The following is a 20,087-nucleotide window of genomic DNA, read 5'->3' on the forward strand; positions in this document are numbered from 1 at the left end:
TATCGCAATATTTCCCTTCTGACAATTTTTTTCTAGTATGCTTAATCCCCCACTATATCCACAGTTTGCCTGTATACACATGCCCGTGCGCACACACACGTGTATCTTTTCAGTTTCAGATTTGATATGGAACTCATTTGTTCCCAGATAGCTGGAGCTGGCAGCACTAGTCTGATAATGGAAAGCCCTGTTCTGGGTTCCCTGTATTTGGCATATTTTAGGATTTGAGTATCACCACAACCCTCATCCTTTGCTCAGTAGGATTTGGGAAGTGCTGGGAGTTTCTCGGCAGTGTTCAGATTACTCATGATGAAGTATCAGATCTTGCTTCTAATAGAAAACAGAAGCAATCATGGTTGTGTGGCCATGGCCTATCAATATTTGGAGCTCCTCAGCTCTTCCTATGCCTGTTCTAGTACTCAAATTTGACTTCAGATTACTCTACTTAGAGCTTTTATTATACTGGGTGCTAATGAAAATGTGCACATCCTTAACACGCTCTTTGCTGATGAAATATTTTGAACTCTAAATTCATCTGGCACTGACAGAGAGCATATGCCATCTCAGTTTGTGTGGTGGGCTCAGCCAAGGGTTCTTCCTGGACTAGGAAATTAGTAGGAGCTACAGATGTACGCAGTCTGTGCGTTTCCATGATGGTGTGGAGGATCTTTGATGGTGTCTGTTGTTGCTGGGAGAAGGACTTGGGACAGTGTAGGCAGACTTCAAGAAGTTTCAGAATATCTATCTTTGCTGGAAGAGCTTAACATCCTCAAGTCTCCGAACACATTCTGAGTGCATAGAAGAGCAAGACTTTATAGACTCAGAGAATAATCCTGAATACCACTGGTTGTTTCTGTGACATTGGGAAACTGTGTGGTTTGGGATATTTAGCATGTTCTAGGCTCAGAGTTTGGAAAGAACCAATCCACACCTCTACTTTTAACCAGCACAGGTAACTCTCAAACTTGTTTATTTCAAATTAAAGTTAAACCTTCATAGTATTTAGGTTCTTGCTCATTGCAGCCTCTAGTCAATGTGTGCAACTTTGACAGCATGTTATTTATATATCACACGTAGTAGGCTGTAAAAGTATAAAGGGAGTATGCTAAACTGAACCAAGTCATTGACCAAGTATAATGATTACTGAATTCCCGCTGTGATTGAGAGGTTCCTGGAGAAGGTGGAATTTGTATAACCTCAATATTTGTGTATTTCTAAGATCCAGGAAAGTATTATATTAAACTTCTGACCTGTTTGGCAGAAATGGAAATCATAAAAATGTGAGGCTCTAAGTTCTTTAAATAAATCACACTTTTACATATTTCAAGTGGTTTGGTTGTAGGTTGGAGGATATTAGTGAATTAGGCACTCCTGGTAGGGATGGCCTATTTACCATGGACCAGGCACTTCCCTAAGTTTTTAACAAGTATAAATTAACTCATTTACTGCAACAGTAACTCCTTAAAGTTGCAGAAGCTGTTGCTCCCTTACCTTCTGTTAGATATCAGCCTAGGGTGGGTCTTGGATTATCACTTCTGTTCTCCTTGACCCAAGAGGCTTTAAGTTTTCTAGGTTGGCAAATGTCCTCAGGGCAAAAATGTCTTTTCTCCCTCCCTGGATTCCAGCTTTCACTTTGATTTTGGCTTGATGATTCCTTTCTATCTTGTCAGCTCATTAGTATTTTAAAGAAGATGTAAGAAAACGTTATCCATCATTTTTAGTTTTCTGTGGGAGAGTTGTCCAAATATACTAGCCTGCCCTATTTCCAAGAATGGAAATCGAACTCGCTTATTTTACAGTTCACAAAAATAAGTTCAGAGAGGCCAGTGACTTGCTAAGACCACGGAAGTGGTGAAGGCTGAGTCCCTGCCGAAATCTAGGGCTTCTCCTACGCCCCCCCCCCCCCCAGTTCCCAATGCTGGGTTTTCTTGGGTTTGTCCAGTTTGTCTGGTTTTATTGATCCCATTGTCCACTATAAGCAAAGTGGAGATTTTAGTAATCACATCCTAAGAGTAAAATGTGCATGGAAAAATCATAGAAGTGAAAAATTGTATCAGTACATTTTTCCTTGAAACACAGTGTTTGGATCTGTTTCTACCTAAACTAACTACATTTCATATTTTGGCACTGAAACGTCAGACATTTTAAAGGGGGCTCGAGCAGAATAAATCAAATACAGTGAAACTTTCTGGATTACCATGTTACCTCCCAGAGCAACTGTCAATCCCATGGAAGTGGCCAAGTCTTACCCAGTTGGGGTGGAATAGGGAGTCTGAAAAATCTTGAGCATTGGAGTCCATTTCAGTCTTTGGGACTGGTGATTGTCTCATCCACTGTTTTCCTTTTGCTCAGGCTACCAGGATATTGCTTTGGCTTTTTGTGTTTTGTTTTTAAGTTTTTTTAGTTGTAGGTGGACACAGAACCTTTATTTTATTTATTTATTTTTAAGTGGTGCTGAGGATCGAACCCAGGGCCTCTCATGTGCTAAGCAAGTGCTCTACCACTGAGCTGCAAGCCCAGCCCCTTGACTTGACTTTTCATTCCCATCTTAAAGGGTGGGTCAGCACCCTATCAGGAGCGCATCAAGAATTGGACGTCCAGACAGCGCGTTTGTTATTGAAAAGCCACACTGGAGCTACACGCCTTTCCTGTATTGCTTTTCCTCACCATCTAGATGTAAACATTCTCATTCAATATTTTATTCTACTTTCTACCTGGTGATGTTTTAATTCCATGGGGAACCAGTGGGCCCAGCTAGTGTTCTGTACCACATAAGATATGGAGAAGTACTTAGAGGGTTAAGCATGTTTCTTTCTGTAACATTTGTGTGTTTAAATGTGGAGCTGTGTCACTGTGTGCACGCCTCCATGGCTATCGGTGTGATAAATCCTGCGTGCTTAGTGAGCTGTACTATCGAGCACCCTCACAGACTTTACCTGAGTGCCATTGATTGACACTGTGGACAGCTCTGTCACATTCCATCCAGTGTTGGGGGGTCTGTAGGCTTTTCCATCAAGTTTAATATCAGGGCTAGTTGTGTTTCTCCTGGGCAATTTGGTGTGTTTATCTGATTGGTATTGTCTTGTTTCACTCTTTACTTGACCTACTTAATAACTTCTAAACTTTGACCCAGTTCTAACAATTACACAGTTTGTCACAGCATGCGTTTTGATAAGCCAATTATTCCTCTGGCTTTATTGTTTCAGTTTTTTATGTTTTATCTTCTTGATTCTCTCAAAAATCATATATATTTAATACTGTGTGTGATTTCTGTACTCTTTTGTAAACACAAGAGTGAATTGGAAGCTCCCAAATAAATACATTCACACTGTCTTTGAAAAAGCGACAGGAGGGAATATCCTAGCTGGTTGTAAATAGAGGAAATTCCTCCTCAGGAGGCAATCGCCATTTGTGATGGTGGAGGAAAAGTATTCACTGGGTTCAGCATCCCACAACACCTGTGTTTTTGTTCCAGCTCTGCCATTTACTGACACCTTGGACAAGGTTGTATCCTATCTAAGCTTCAGTTTTTTCATATATAAGATTGGGAGACTGTAGGACATTACACTGTGGAGCACTCTATCTGACTTGCACTTGGGCTCAATGTGAGCTGCTGTTCTTTTCTGGGAGGTGTGGAACAGTTTAGGCAGAAGGAATAGCAGGAACAAAGTCCTGACCAAACTGAAGCATGGGCAATGTTCAGTGGGACATACCAGACGGCCAAGTGTAGGTCAGGTAGAGGGTTTACATAAAAGGTGAGTCTAGACAGGATCCCATGGGATGCAGATGAGATGCCAGTGTGTGCTGAATGCTGCAGGAACGCTGCACTATGGAGTGAGACTGGCCATTGTAGAAATGTGGGCAGGATTTGTCTTGTGTCTCTAACAGCACACTCTTGTAGTTCTCAGACACCTGTGTGCATGAAAATTACCCGAGGACCTTGTTAAAAGCACATTTATTTATTTATTTTTTGGCCTCACCCCTGAAGTCCTAGACTCAGTAGGTCTGAGATGGCCCCTAAGAAACTATTTTGAAATGAGCACGCCGGGTGATCGATACGTGGTGGCTGCGTGTTGAGCTCCGCTGGACTCGTTATTGAGGAAATGCCTGCTCACTAACTGGCAGGTCTGAGGAACTTAGGGGAAGGAAGATGGAAACAAATGACTGAAAAAGTACATGTTTACCTGTATTATGACTGTTATCCAAGCTATAGCTTTGTCTCTTATTACTATGAGTAAATGAGCATCAGTTATATAGATTTTTTTTTCCAGATAAAATACAATTAGAATTCATACGATAGTTCTATTTATTGGGTTTTGTAGAGCTGGTGATTTGTCCTCATCCTCTAGATCTAGCAGGAGGCCAAGGGAGGGAAGAGCCTATTTAAAAGAGAGCAATAAAAGGGAGGAAGCAGAAAAGAAGGCGCTGGCAGCATGAGTCCAGGCAACCAGCAAGATGGAGATGGGAGAGGATGGGAAAAGAGCAGTCTGATCTGATTGGTTGGGAATCTATTTGTGAAGGAACCCAGCCAGTATTTAACCTGTTTTGAAAAAGCTCGACTTCCAGCATTTTTAATTAGTGGATTGCTCGCTTTGAAATTGCCCAGTTGGGAATACTCAAGTTTTGATGTGTTTTAGCTGTCTGCTAATTAGCAGGCAGCTTGACCATCATTTTTTCTTTATTTGGTGGACAGAAGATGTATATAAGGGTCCCTTGAAACATTCCAGGTCAATTTTGGGTTCCAGTGTGGAAGAAACTGTATATTTAGAAAGAGTTCTTCCTAAACTGTGAATCAAATTTTAATACATCTCTTTCTGCACCTCCATTCTTTTTGCTCTAGCATGGGACTTCTCAATCTCTGCATATCTGATATTCGGGTCCAGAACGTGTTTTATTTTAGGACACTGCTTTGTGCCTTTCTGGAATGCTTAGCTGCATCCCTGGTCTCTGCTCATTAGATACCAGTATCCTCTCCTTTATCCCAAGTTGCAAAGACCAAAAATGTCTCCAGGCATTGCCAGTGTTTTTTTGGGGTGAGAATTGCCTTCATGGAGACCCACTGGCTTGGCAGCATGGTCTGGTTTCCTCTTGGTCTCTGCCTACTTTATATGTTTCAAATCCTTTTTCTGTTTGAAAAGATAAAATTAGTCCAAATAACGTGCTGTCTTATGGTAGGTAGAGGGAGTCAAATCTGTTCCTCTAGTTACTTTTTGGCCAAATACAAGAGCTCTCAAATTAATCCAAGCTGGCTGTTACAGGTGAAGAGGAAGTTGAGTTGTGCCCAAATTTTGAAAACTTGCAGTGGTTGAGAGATTTTGTTATTTATACACTTTTTTTTTTTTTTTGCTGACAGTGTTTTTTATTTAAGAATTAAGAGAGCCACGTAGTCTACAAAAACTACTCATGTGAGAATCCCAGGGGTAGTAAGGAACTTCTTCAAGTGCTTTAGTTCAGCATATACAGGATAGGGCAGCATGCTGGTTGTTAAACAGCAGATTTGGGGAAAGTTTTACACCTTTCCAGTTCCATGTCATCCCCAGAGCTTTCTTCACGTGCCTTCAAGCTCACAGTGCACTGATTCTAACCGTCCATGGGGACATCTGTTTGCAGATGCAATGTCTTCTAAAGGACCAACCAAAAGGAACTGAAGTACTGTTGGTTGATTTGTTGTGTATGATATGATTGTGTGTGTGTGTGTGTGTGTGTGTGTGAGAGAGAGAGAGAGAGAGAGAGAGAGAGAGAGAGAGAGAGAGAGAATATTCAGGTCCAGTGGTAATAGGTCAGTTGCTGTTCCATCTCTCTGAAGACATTCTGTAACACCATGTCCTCTACGGTACCTAAAAATAAATCAATTAATTATACGGTGATTACTTCTGCTGATAACAAAATAGCAGTAATAAAAAGAATGACAGTAGAGCATTCAGAGAAAAAGCAATATCACTGAAATGTTAGGAAACACAATAAATAGAACAGTGTTTCCTGGACCAAAGTTTCACACCCTCCAGTTCTGTCAGGGCCTGTTTGTGATGGCTGGCTGTTACGACTGTGATCAAAGTCATGGAAAGGGGAACTTTTCAGGCTTACCGTGGGCCTCTCATCAAAAATCTGAGTCATTCTCAAACGGAGAGTGACTGCTCTTATACTGCAGTACTTTAAGCACTGAGGATGACAACGGGGCTGTCTCACCCTGCATTCCCAGTGTTTGCCATTGGAAGGACTGATGGGACATTTATTAATCTCATCAGCCTGAGAACTTCATTGGGACAGAGTTTAATGGATTTTAACTTTCTGGTAGTTCCTGTAGTTCTCTTTACCATTATTTATCTAAATAAAACATTGCTTATTTATTTATTTAAAATTATTTATTTATTGGTATTGGGAGGTTGAATCCAGGAGTACTCTGTTCTGAGCAGCATCTCCAATCTATTTTACTTTGTTTTGAGATAGTGACCTGCCAAGTAGCCCAGGCTGGACTTAAAGTGGCATTCCTCTTGCCTCAGCCAACTGAGTAGCTGGAATCACAGGTGCACACCACTGTACCATCTTGCTTTTGTGATTTAATAACAACTTCCATTTCCACATCTCAAAGTCCAGGCTGAGGATCATAGGCCAAGTGATGCATCTAATTAAAAAAAAAATAACAATTAAAAGAGAAAATGTTGTCTCAACCTAAATAACTTGAAAAAAAAAAAAAAGAAATCCTCATATCTCTGTTCTATACTGGTGGAAGTTGACTACTTAGTCCATTTTTTTTTTTTTTTTTTGGCTTCTATTTTCTGTTGCATGGCTGTTGTCTGGTGCCATAAGTCTTTATTAGAGAACAAAAAAATTCAGCAGCGTTAAAACTAACAGCTGTAAGCATTAGTGTGGATATTTATCTCAATTTAGCCTCTCTTTTGGATTAAGGTTATGTTAGTGTATTTTTAAACTTATTTTGTTGAAAAGATTTTAATAAAACTTTAAGTGCAGTTTCGTGTCTATAAAAATCGAGGCTATCAAACATTGTGAAGGATGGAAGTAATTTTTCTGTGCATACCTCTGGTTCCTGAGGGTCCAGTTCATTTCTGCTGTGAATTTAAATGAGTTAATTTAAGTAGATGGGTCAGAAGCCACTATCATCATGGTAGCCCTGTGCCTGGTTCTTAATTAAAGGCAACAGGAGATTAATTTGAAACATTAATTTAAAAGTGCATATACAAAAAGAAAGAATTATTGCAAGAAAGCCTAAAGAACTTTTCTCTTGTCCCTAGATGTAGAAGACAGAAGTAGCTCAGGGTCCTGGGGGAATGGAGGACATCCAAGCCCGTCCAGGGTAAGTATATCTAATCTCTTTTCCCACAACCAGACATCCCACATATGTAAATTGAAAAACTGAAGGAGAGTTTCTCACACGCATGCTGACACACGCACGCACACACACACATACACACCTGCACAGATACATATGCATACCAAGATTAATGAGGATCAGCTTGTCTTTGGAATTTGTTTTTTCATTCTCTTTTTGGATACCGTTTCTGAATTTACACCTGTTTCATTTGTGCCCACCAGAAGGAAAAGTCTTCACTAAATACTTCGCCTTACTTTTGCTAGTTATTGATCTAATATTCTAGAAAATTATTTGTTGAAGATAGAATAACTGAAAGCAAAATCCTGATAATCCCCATAACCTTGGTGTGACTAGACTCTGGAATTGTCTGGAAGACACTGTCCAAGGCCTGTCCTCCTAGTGCAGACTGTGTCATGAGCCTGGCTCCTTGTCATGCTGGGTTCACATTCCAGCAGCAGGCCCTTTGCTCAGCAATTGGATTCGTTCACTTATTTAGTCTCAGATTTTTGCTGCCCTTTTTCATGGACTTTTTTCTGTCATTGGTTGTACCTTTTGGGTGATTGGGGAAGATCATGGGATGGGGTGGGGTACGGGGTGATGCGTTTGGGTTTTTGTATGCATATGACCTCGGGCATGCCATTTCACTTTTTTTGGTCCTTGTTTCCCTAATTTGTAAAAGGGAACATTGGAACCCGAATATCATCTGTGTTTCTAATAATTTAAAGATGTGATGTCTTTCACTGACTTTTTCCTAAGGCCTCTAAAACCCATGTCAGCTTTTGTCTCTCTCTCTCTCTCTCACACACACACACACACACACACACACTTCCAGATTGAAAGTAGACTCATTGCACATTTTAAAGCACATACATCTTCCTCCCCCAGCTGGGCCTCTAGATGAAAGACTTTGCAGTGAGGGAAACATTTTTTTAATATTTATTTTTTAGTTGTAGTTGGACACAAGGCCTTTATTTTATTTTATTTTTTATGTGGTGCTGAGGATCGAACCCAGGGCCTTGTACATGCTAAGCGAACGCTCTACCACCGAGCCACAACCCCAGCCCCAGAGGGGAATTTTTTGCTGCAAGTGTTCACATCAGTTTGGAGTGGAGCTGGGGTATCTCTATTTTGGCATTAGAGGCAGGGGAGGTCATCAAGTTGTCAAATCGAGGACATTTTAGCAAGTCATAGTTACACATTTCCACCTGTCCTTGGCACTGGGAGCTCATGCTAGTGTTCAGGGCAGAGCAGGATCTCCGAGCTTACTACGAACTTTGTTGAGCCTCACAGCAGCTGTCGAGCTTGACATTCTAATGCATTATATGGATGGGTTGAGGAAATCTTTCCTCCTCCTCATGTTACAGTCTGCACTTGCAGAAATAAATCCATTCCCTTTGACAGCAAGTAGAGATGATGGAGCTCCCCTCTCCCGTTCAGTTCATTCAGATCTACTCAATTTCTTTTTCTTACATACGATTGTATTACTTGTAATTCAGTACAGTGCTATGTGTATTGAACTGAACAGACTTTGTAAGAAATAAGATAATAATATATAATATTTGTTATTATTATACATTATTTCTTACTATACGCATTTACTTCATACACACGGTTCTTTGGGTTTGGTCAACAAAAGTCCATTTAGAATCATTCTGACTTTCATCTAAATTTGATGTTTATTAACTGCCAGTTTTCTTGAGGAATACATTCAAGAATAGTTTCGAGTCAGTATATTATAATTTATATTTTCCAAAACCAGGGAGTTTACATGAAGTAGATAATTTGCAGACTTGGGCCCAGACAGCCTCACCCTGCCCCTCTCCTACTGTCTTCGACTGGTGATATTATCTTCCTTGCAGCACTGCACTGAGGATTAAATTAGATAATGCATATTAAGCTTCTAGTGTACTGTCTAGAATGAGGACACTTAATAAATAATTAGTGTTATACAATGCCTGGTTATAAAACCCACAACAGGTATTTGTAAAAAGAGACATCTTTCTATATGTGGACATATTGACAGAATTAGGTCACCGCAGCATCCAAGTTAATGTTTGCAAATGGAGAAAGGCGATTGGAAGCAGACTTGTTTGTCCTCTGGGTTCCAGTCGTTCTCCAGCAAGGTGACAATGTGCCTTTTCATTGTTCACACAGAATCCATCTTTTCTGTGTGGGCAGATCCTGCCCCTTTGGCTCACACGCCAACTGATACCTCTAAGTAAATTTGACTTAGACTTTATGGGCAGCTTAACCAGCTGAGCAGAGTCCTTCCCCATCTCCCCCTTTAGCTACTTTATATAGAGAGACTGCAGTTTGAATCCTATAGTACAGATGATTTTAACTCTTATGCGTTATCAGATTTCTCCATTAAGATTTGAATGACTGGAAAACTTAAAAACATCATTTTAACTTAAAATTCCCAAACAAGGATATAATTACAATATTAAAAAATATGTGTCCCAAATTTTCTGCCTTAAAACTGATTTTTTTTTGTTTTTGTGTCTGATGTATTTGGCCAACTCTGGACATACTAGTTTTCACTAAAGCTTTGATGTTTATAGTTGTGTTCGAATATTCTTCACATTCCTGCGTGTTAATTATTGATATAATGAACCCATTCTCTTAAAACCACAAGGGCAACTGTAATAAAGCACTGAAACTTCAATATCATAAAACCAAATGTTGTTGTTTAAATGCCTCTACCCTGGTCTTCCAAAAGCAAATCATTACAGGCTGTGGGTAGTTTCCCCTTATGGCACAATGTTGCTTTAATGTGAGCTTATCAAAGGAATAATTTTTAATATGTGTAGTATAATTCCTATGTGTCTGGTGTTTTACATACATTATTTCATGTCAACAACTCCATGTGGTTGATGCCATTATTATTATTATTAGGAAATTTAGTTCAGTAGATTCTAGATCTCTTTTTTACCTACTGTCTCTGTGAAGGTTAGCTTCCTTACAGTGAGGTTCCAGGTTCAAGGGAATAATGTACTCCAGTTGCTTTGGGTGGGAGAGATTGCAGTAGTATGAGTATGTTTATGTGTTGATTTCTTTCTTTCTTTTTTTGGTACTGGGGATTTAAATCAGGAGCACTTAACCACTGAGTCACATCCCCAGCCATTTTAATTTTTTTTTTTTTTTTTTAAATTTTGAGACAGAGTCTCACTCAGTTGTTGAGGATGGCTTTGAACCTGCAATCCTCCTGCCTCAGCCTCCCAAGCCACTGGGATTACAGTCTTGAACCACCATGTCTAGCTTATGTGCCGAAATCTTGATGTGAAATTGAAACTTACACTATTATTTTATTTACAGAACTATGGAGATGGGACTCCGTATGACCACATGACCAGCAGGGACCTTGGGTCACATGACAATCTCTCTCCACCTTTTGTCAATTCCAGAATACAAAGTAAGACATGTTTTAAATTACTGTGCACTTTTTGAATGCTTATGTTTAACTGTATAGCAGAAACCTGCCTCAGTCAGAGGTTGCTGGTTGACTGGGATCTCTAGTTGCAGAACAGTATTGGCAGTCTGTGCTGGTTAATAGTACATCCATGACTAAGTTCTATAACTATGTAGGATTAAACAATTTCAGTGGTGCTGAATCACTGAGGAAATTTTGTCTTTCTTGGACATACAGCACTTGCCCAATTTCAATATTGCAATAGTAGTTTTTGCAGTTAAGGTCAAGAAAATCAAAGTGGTGAATACTTCTAATAAAAATGTCATTGGGCCTGATGGTTGGCAATGATATATAGTACGTGTGAATTTTTATTATTGGGGTTATGGAAATAAATAATGTCAATGGACTTAGTGTGCTTAAATCAGAGTAGGATGTTCAAGTGGAATTGTAAAAGCTGTTGTGTATTTATCAAGGTGTGAACTATAAGTGCTTGTTGTCTAGACAGGCCCCATCCTGCATTACTGAAAGCAAGCTACATGCCTGCCTGTAATTTGAGGCTATCTGTGAATTTCTATCTTGCCCTTGATATTGGCTTCCTGAGCATAGTTTTCTGTTTTTGACTACTCTGTAGGGATGTTTGTTTAACAGCAGTAACCTGAGTGATGAAAAGATAATTCATAATGGCTTAAAAAGTCCCAATAGCTGGCTACTTCAGTTTTGATTGAAGAAATGATCTTTGTTCTAGTTAATGTGAGTTCTTAACAGTGTTAGTGAATCTTTCAACCTGCCCAAATTCTGTTGCAAATCTGTCAATAAATGAAGTTAGATTTCATGACACAAGCTGTTGGACCGTTCTCCAAAGGAAAGACACAGCAATAATTAGATCATTCTGAAACTGTATTTCCAAATGGTTCTAAAGAATGTCCTAGTTTTAAAGCCTTGGAAGCTGTGCCAGTTCCTTAACATGGGGATGGTCCAAGGACTATCTTAGTCATTAAAAAAAAAAAAAAAAAAAAAAATCATTAAATCAGCTATTTAGCATAGAATTACTTTGAATGGACAACTTGTATGTTCATCCCTTTGTGTGTGTCCCTAGCTTTGAGTGCCACAAAGTTAAGTTTGATTCTTTTTTTTTTTTTTTTTTTTTTTTAATTTCAAAATGGTAGATTTTAGATTTCTGTTTTAATTTGGTAACTAAAGGAGGATCCGACTTCTATGGTAGTTGCTGATAGGGAGGCATATCAGCCTTCCTGTTTTCAGGATAGGTAGAGATAGATAATAGATATGTTTGCCAGCCTAGATTTTAAAGGACAACTTGAGACTCTTCAGTGTTAGTAGAACAGTTTTAATTCTTACATCTCTGCTTCTCTGTTCATCTTCACCCAACTTCACAAAAGAGAATAAAAGATTCAGTTGAAATTGAGTCTTGAGGAATAGCACCTAAAGAATATATTAACTTCCTTAGAAGATTTCTAAAATTATCTTCTGATGAGTTAAAGTAAGTTAGAATAAATTACTATTCCTATTTAGAAGTTTACATTATAAATGTGAAAAACTTTAAAGAGCTGCTTGGGGAATTACTACTATAAAATATGCCAGTTAATTAAAATATATTAAAGAATTATTTTCATACATGTTTCCTCATGGTCAACTGTTTTACAAACCAAATTAGTTCTCAGTCCAAATAGTATTTAAAATATAAGTGGGCTGACACAGTGCTGCGGAGAGAGCCGATTCTTTTCACTTGGTTGTTGTTTAAGCTGAAAATCCATGTCAGCCTTGCCCTTTTATCCCGTCTGCCTTCCTTCCCATTAAACTCTTAAATATGGAGGCCGAGACAGTCTCTTGCATTGTGATAGGAAATGCTACTATGTCCACGAGGCTCCCACCCACTGTTCCCAATGAAAGGACTTCTCTGTTAGATAAGCTGTCTGGTCTGAAACATGGCTCTTTATTGTTTACAAACTGCTACATTTTCCACCTCAAGCAGATTTTTGCACAGAAAAGAATTGTGCTTGGGCTAAATGGTTTATCTGACATTAACGGGGCAGTGTCACTCTTGGGTCAGGGAAGTCGCCCTTAGAGCGCCAGGGCACTGCTCAGTGTGCAGAAGAAAAAGAGAAAGAAAGACTTTGAAACAAGTATGAAATACCTTCCATTTTTAGTTGAGACAAGAATTAAAAAAATATTTTTAGAGAATGACGAGGATACTGTATCAAAAACTCCTCTCACCTCGAATTTCTGTCACCGCAAAGCCTTTTTGGTTGCCTTGGGTGTCTCAGGGCCAGACTTTAGGAACAAAGATTCTCATTGATTTTGCCCAGGCGGCTGTTTATTTAAAATGAAACCACTTCTAAGATGAGTCGTGTTTCGTGGAAGGTTGCACCTTTACAAGAAAAAGACATATGTCATTTTTAAGAAATTAAGGACAACCAATTCATAATAAAGATAAAGTAAGCTCTTTAGGGAACAGTTGGAACTTATAAAATATATGTTGTATTCTAAACTGTTCTTTGTGTGCAAGCTCCTATTATATGTTATTTGACCTTTGTGGACATTTTCCTTGTACTAAAAGAAGGCGGTATTAGACTTTACTGCAAGTTTTGGACAACAGTCCACTCTCAGGATCTAACTGGTTTTCATTAAAACTACAAAGGATTTCTTTACATTTCAGAGACTCAATTACTCCATGATGTCACATTAGGGTAAAAGCTATAGCATCAGAAATAAATCAGCCACTTTATTGGAGCAGATTCTCTATTGTCAAATCAATCAAGCCTGTGACTGAATTAGGCGTCTGCTACAGAAATAAGTGACACTAATTTTACAGGAAAGAGTTATTAACTGCAGATGACCTGATTTTTTTTTTTTTTTTTTTTGAGGGGAGAGAATAAACTGTTTACTTTGTAAGGTTATATTTTACTGAAAGCAGAGAAAAAGTACTACACCACTTTCTACTTGTGGGGATGAATTATATTATATATTTAAAATATTTTATTCTTTATGACAATACACTGTTTTAGGGAAGTGAAGTAGGCATTGCTAACAAATTTGCCCATGAACTCCTCAATGGTCACAAAACCTTTGATTACAACTCTGAACTTTTAGATTTCACATGAGTGGTTTTACATAAATATTACAGTTGTTGAAAAAAATATATTTGTTCAGCATTAAAATACCAAAATTCTGTATCTCTATCTCAGATTTATGCAAAATGGGATATAACTGATAACGGTATTAAAATAATTGTTAATATATTCTTTTAGAAGTATATTTTTGTGTTCAAGCTCCTATTATATGTTATATGACCTTTGTGGACACTTTCCTTGTACCAAAAGAAGGCAGTCTGAAAATAATATCTTATTTCATAGTTTGTGAATCTCTAAAATAAAATAAATGAACACATTTGTACTTATGTGTGTGTGTGCACAGTGAGACACATGTGCTTATTATGCTAGAAGAATTCATGACAGTTCTTGGGTTATAGGGTTGTTTTTACTTTTTACATCAGTTTGTGATTGTGGTTATCACAAAGTTTTAGTGAGTTGATACTAAAGAAAAATGTAATGAAAATAAACAAAAAGCAAGATTCCAATTTTAAAAAGAGTAGGCATGAGTGACTTTTTGTTTTTGATGTTCGAAGGGTTCAGCAGGGATTGAGACCACAAAACTGACCACCTGCCTTACCAGTTCATATGCTATTTTCACCTAATATTTACTAGTGCTTACTCATTGCATGCATTGAGTAGATGCAAACCAGTTTGCATTTTGCCTTAGATGGAATTCCCTGTGCTGTTTTGTACCTGGAGACAATAAGTCATTTCTTCCTAGTGGCTGGTTGTGATCATTAATTATAATAATATACACTAGATCTGTCGGAAATTTGTTCACTACACTTTTAAAACGGTCTTATTAAACCTTCACAGGTGGTCAGCTGGGTAGCTTTCAGAATATGCTAATTGGGCAGAGGGGTCATGAGTCTGAGTCCTGTGTCTTTAAGAGGATTATTTGTATGCGATAGAATACTTGGAAAATCCTGGCAAGAAGTATATACAAAGAATACGGATTTTGTAAAAACATGCTCTGTTTTTCTTTTTGTCTGGCACTAAACTTTTGCAAGTTATTGTTCAAATAGTTTTACAATGATAGACAATACATTTTCAAACTCAAAACTTTTTGATCCAAGGAGGGATCTAAGCATGTGTTTTCCTTCCATTGTTCCAGAGCCTTAATTGAAAACCAGATTGAGGATAAGTGAGCATGTTGCCCAGTAAGATTATCTACATGAATTGGTGACTGAAGGATGTGGAAAGTGATACTTTTGTACAGTTGGGTGCAGCTTAGTTCAGCATCAGCTGCCGCGTCTTCACATGCGCCATTGTGAGTGGCTCTGTGTCCTTACTGGGGCGTTTGGTTCTTGTGCTCCTGACAGTGCTGCACCGGGGCACTAAATAATTCAGTGCCATAGAGTAACTGGTTTCTAAACTAGCTCAGTGGAACATTTTACTGCAGGATTAGACTGAGGTTCCAGGCAGAACTGAAGAAAGCTGCTGGCTTATAGGCTGACCTTTGAATCTCATCTGGGTTAGCGGTTGATATTTTGATTTGGTTACTGTGGTCATATTGTGACAGCTGCTAGCTCATTATAATTCGGTTCCTCTGCTCCGTTTGCCTAGCAGGAATATTTAGGTTTGTATTACTTCAGAGTGTTTATGGCTACCCTGAGTTTAGCCCAGCATAAAGGTGAAGTGTTGTGACTTCTTTGAAATCCCAGTGGCAGAGGCAAGCGACACAGTGTTCTTGTAAAGCTGCAAATGGTGGTAGGGGCTAAAGCAGGGAGTTTTTCTCTTCATTGAAAAACTGAGAATACTCAATGAGTCGGCTCATACTAGGCAAACTGTTTTTGGAAACCTTCATGTACAAAGGAAAAGCAGAACCACAAAGAAATATAATCTTTTCAAAGCATTGGTAGGATTTTCCCTGCCCTCTCGGTCAGTTGGGTTTTCCATGCAGGAATGTAAATATTATAAAAACAGCAAAACCTGCGCACTAATGGCAATCATTCAGTATTTGAAAGTTCCAGAGGTTAAATACTATTCAAGAAATTTCACTTAAGTGGAATTGTGAATATAGTTGTCAGCTCTGGAAATTTTAAGTCACCTTTAGAGCTTTGTGAAGATGGATAGAAGAGCAGGCTGCTTGCAAGTTCATTAGTTAAGGACATCACTCTGTGCCCTCTCAATGTCTTTTTTTTTTTTTTTAACCCTTGGTAGTGCTGAGAGTGGAACCCAGGGCATCACACAGCATAGAGCAGTGCCCTACCACTGAAGTGCATCCCCAACCCTGGTGTCTTTTTTTTATGGCATGTTTTAGCTTTAAGTTACCAAATATCATCTTTTCTGATTGGACTGATAATGTGATACCAGCAATTCCTGAGATAAGAAATCTTTAATAGCAATCTTACTTGATTTTATTTTCTGGGTTTGAGAGTTTTGAATTTTTAATTTGTTAAACTTAAAATATCTTCCTGAAATATTAACAGATGTGACTACTTTTGGGTGTCATCACCAGTGATTTTAGCAATCCTGTTGAGCTAAGGCTGGGAGTCAGGAAACCTGAGTTTTCTACTCTGCTCTATCTACCTGTGTCCCCAGGTCAGCCCAATTTTACCCCTTCAAATTGAGGGAGGCACAGCCCTTTGAATTTTTTGGAGGCAATTTTCTCATCTAATGGTCCATTGATCTTTTAGATATGCCATTATGCCATTTTGCCCTTATACTGTATTTTATCTTTAGAGATGTTTTGTTGATCTCTCTAATCCATTTATCTCAATTTTATGAATATCTTCAAGTAACTGGTAGCGATATGTTTTCCAAATGTAATTCTTTTTTTTTTTTTTTTTTTTAGTTGTAGATGGATACAATACCTTTACTTCGTTTATTTAGTTTTATGTGGTGCTGGGGATTGAACCCAAGGCCTCACACATGCTAGACAAGCACTCTACCACTGAACTACAATCCCAGCCTCCCAAATGTAATTCTTTAGAGCCTGATTTCAACTGAATCTTTCTTTTATGCCTCAACTCATTGCAAATCTATAATTAATGGATTGGAAGAATCTGGGATAAAATAATAACTCAGTCAGTTGAATCACCAGGAGTAGTGTTAGGCACAGGCCAATGCTTGGCATAGAATTGTGAGACCTCAATAAATGACCGTTAAATAGTTTAATACTCGAATGAATCAGGGAACCAGATATATAGGGTGTAAATCCTGAAGGAACAGCCCATAAATTAAAGTCTGGCCTACATCTTGCTGAATGAGGAGGGAAATCCTAAAACAGTCAGTAAATATAGAAATCCAGTTTTTATTTTATAGTTCCATATCCTTAACTGTATTTAACGTTCTCCTAATGTTAGGGTACAGCTCATGTTACAGTATGGTAGATTTCATTTTTCACAATACATACCACAAATTATTTGATGTGTAGGTGGCAATAAGTAAAATCAGTAAGATTCTGAAGAACGATTGAAATAAGTTGATTGCACCCAGCATTCAGTTAATTATTTCCCTCTGTCTAGGCATGAACATTTCCGTTCTTCTTTCATTGGTCTGTCTTTCCATTCTGGCATCTACTCTGTGATATAGCACAACGAATACTGTGATTGTCAGATACTTTTATAGTCAGAACAGTGTTACAAAACTTGGCTGTATAAAATTAGGAGAACTGATCAACTAGAACAATGTTGCTTGTAGATTAGGGCCAACAGTGTACTTAAGAGGAACATCTCTCACAGAAAATTACCGACGCTAAGACAAAATAATAAATCATTTATCATAAAAAAGTAGTTTGCATCAGGAATGCTTTTGCTTGGACGTACTGGAAAATTTGACTAATAGTGGCTTAAATGTAAATTTTCTCATTCTAGAAGTCTGGTGGCAGGAGTTTGCTAGAATTTGTTGGCCACTCAGTGGTGTCAGGGCTGGTGGCTCTGTGCTCTTTTTCACCTTACTTCCCTTTCCCAGGATGACTGTCACAACTTCAGGTACCTGATTCGGGAAGGTCTAGTTTGGCAATGCTCATCCCATCTACCTCCCATGGGTAGGGTGGTGACAAATAGCGTCTGCAGCCTGTTCAGTGGAAACAGGAAACACAGAGCAAGGAATTCGTATTGGGCTTACCGACTTATAGTGTTGGACATATATATAAGGGAAAAATGTAGACTTTTCTATTGAACAGTTGCAAACTTCCATGTAATAAACAAAATATCAGAATAAGTCTCAACTCTATATTTTGGTCAACAAGTTAAGAGTGAAAGACAAAGAGACATGGAGTAGGTTAAAACTTATTGCAAAGAGGCAGGTGGAGAAAGTCCCGGCATGAGAGTGTTGCACGAAAAAGACAGAGTGAGGCAAGCTGTTAAGGTTTTGCCTTCAAGGCCCGAGCCTTCTTGCTTTCATTCCCTGAGCAGGGCAGCAGCCAGTAACCCGCTTCTTGCCTGCATTCCTGAGAATCTTCTCTTTCAGGTTTTGCTTGACTTCCTGCCAACCTGTCCAGGGCACCTAGGTCAGGCAGCAGGCCATAGATCCATCCACCAGCCTTTACCTTAGTCTCTTTGGTGGTCTTTGGCCAGTCTTACTCCCACAGTCTCCTTTGCACCCATTCAGAGCAGGACTGGCACCTTGGAGCAGCAAGGTCCTGGGACATGCCATTACAAATGACAGACAGTTCCTCCCTCCCCTGGACCACTGCCAAAACAGTCTCCAGGGAGCTCACCTCCACCAAGCTGCCATGCCACTGTGAAGCTCTCAGACAAGAATGCCCACTGCCTGGGGGGAAATCCCTCCATTTTTATTTAATATGTACACAGTTGTCGATTTTTAATGTGGAGGATTAGGTGCGGCCAAAAGACATTTAATTTTAGAAAGCTTGCCAAGACTGGATGAAATCGTGAGAGCTGCATCCATCCAACTTTTGGCCAGAAGTTTCTCAGCCCTGTTGAACAGTATTGTGGCATGAGTCAGGTTGATGAGATAACACAGGTGGGGGAAGGGCCATCTATTAACACAGGTCAACAGAACAGGAAAGAAACAGTGCTGTTTTTATTTAGTAGTAAAAAATTTATCTCAATTGTTCATTAGGAAGATGGTTTCTTTGAATTTGGTACAAGCTTAACGCTTAAAACATTGTCTGTGACAGTATCAGCCAGTACCTGTTCCTTGCCTGATCCTGGATGGTCGGGGGTAGACATTACATCTCTTTCTTTCTTTCTTTCTTTCTTTCTTTTTTTTTTTGTAGGGGGGTCTTGGGATTGAACTAAGAGTCACTTAACCACTGAGCCACATCCTCAGCCCTATTTTGTATTTTATTTAGAGACAGGGTCTCACTGAGTTGCTTAGCACCTCCCTGTTGCTGATGCTGGCTTTGAACTGGAGATCCTCCTGAGCCACTGGGATTACAAGTGTGCACCACCACGCCCAACTAGACATCCCATTTCTTAAGGCCCTTGATGTCCTCAGTTCTGGGAGAGTCTTGTTAGTATAGCTCAGAGGCCTGAAAACCTGACATCTGTGAAAATTGTGTGTCTCCCTCAAGTGCTCTTTTAACCTTCAGAAAATATATAAATGTTCTCTTTGTTTGCATTGTGCTGTTAGTTGGGGACAAAGAAGCAAAGGCACTTGGTGAGCAACTGTATAGCACAGAGGTCCCGTGGCACAGTGCGATATCGGGCTCTTGGAGTCACTTCTGTCTCAGTCTTGGCTCTTATACTTCCTGGTGCTGGGACATTGGACAAATTCCTTCTGATCACCAACCTTCTTGCTTCTCAGGTGAGGACAGCCCTGTTGGCTACAGGATCTCTGTGGGAGATGTGACCACTCAAGGTACTTTAGGACAATTGTGCTGTGCTCTGGGACTCTTCCAGTAGTGCAGGTCTACACAGTGGTAGCCTGTCATTTCATCTAAACTTTTCAATTCTAGAGACTCTGGGTCTTGAGCAATTTAAAATACCTTTACCTTCCAATAAGAATAGAACAAAAGGAGGGACCAGGTGCAGATAGCATAGAATGTTCAGTTCTGTGAACGTCAAGACCAATATGGAAAGGCGTCTTAGCCCATCTGCAAAAGCAGTAATCCTGTAAAATAAGTTTGCCTCTTTGGGGGATAGCATTTGTTGAATTCAAGAGGTGTCCTTCTTTGAAATATTTGCCTTCACTCATTTTTCTTTACATTTTAAATATTCTCAAGTTTCCCCCATATACATGACAGAGCTCGCCTTGTCGTGAGTCCAGGGACTAGCAAGTGGAGATTCTTGGCCTGTATTGCAAGCCAGCTCACTACTCTTCATCT

The 20,087-nt window shown here is 39.2% G+C and overlaps 1 protein-coding gene across 11 annotated transcripts in view; it reads left to right on the forward strand.

Annotated features, from left to right (window-relative positions):
* The window catches only part of Tcf4 (transcription factor 4), a 343,890-nt gene that overhangs the window by 112,763 nt on the left and 211,040 nt on the right, over positions 1-20,087 (forward strand). For all 11 annotated transcript variants that reach the window (XM_076837111.1, XM_076837105.1, XM_076837108.1 and 8 more), the window contains 2 exons: positions 7,251-7,312; positions 10,646-10,742. In XM_076837111.1, the coding sequence (XP_076693226.1) occupies positions 7,251-7,312; positions 10,646-10,742 (159 nt within the window). The remainder of the gene's footprint in view (positions 1-7,250; positions 7,313-10,645; positions 10,743-20,087) is intronic.

This window comes from Callospermophilus lateralis, chromosome 17 (assembly GCF_048772815.1).
Source record: "Callospermophilus lateralis isolate mCalLat2 chromosome 17, mCalLat2.hap1, whole genome shotgun sequence".
Lineage (NCBI taxonomy): Eukaryota > Metazoa > Chordata > Mammalia > Rodentia > Sciuridae > Callospermophilus > Callospermophilus lateralis.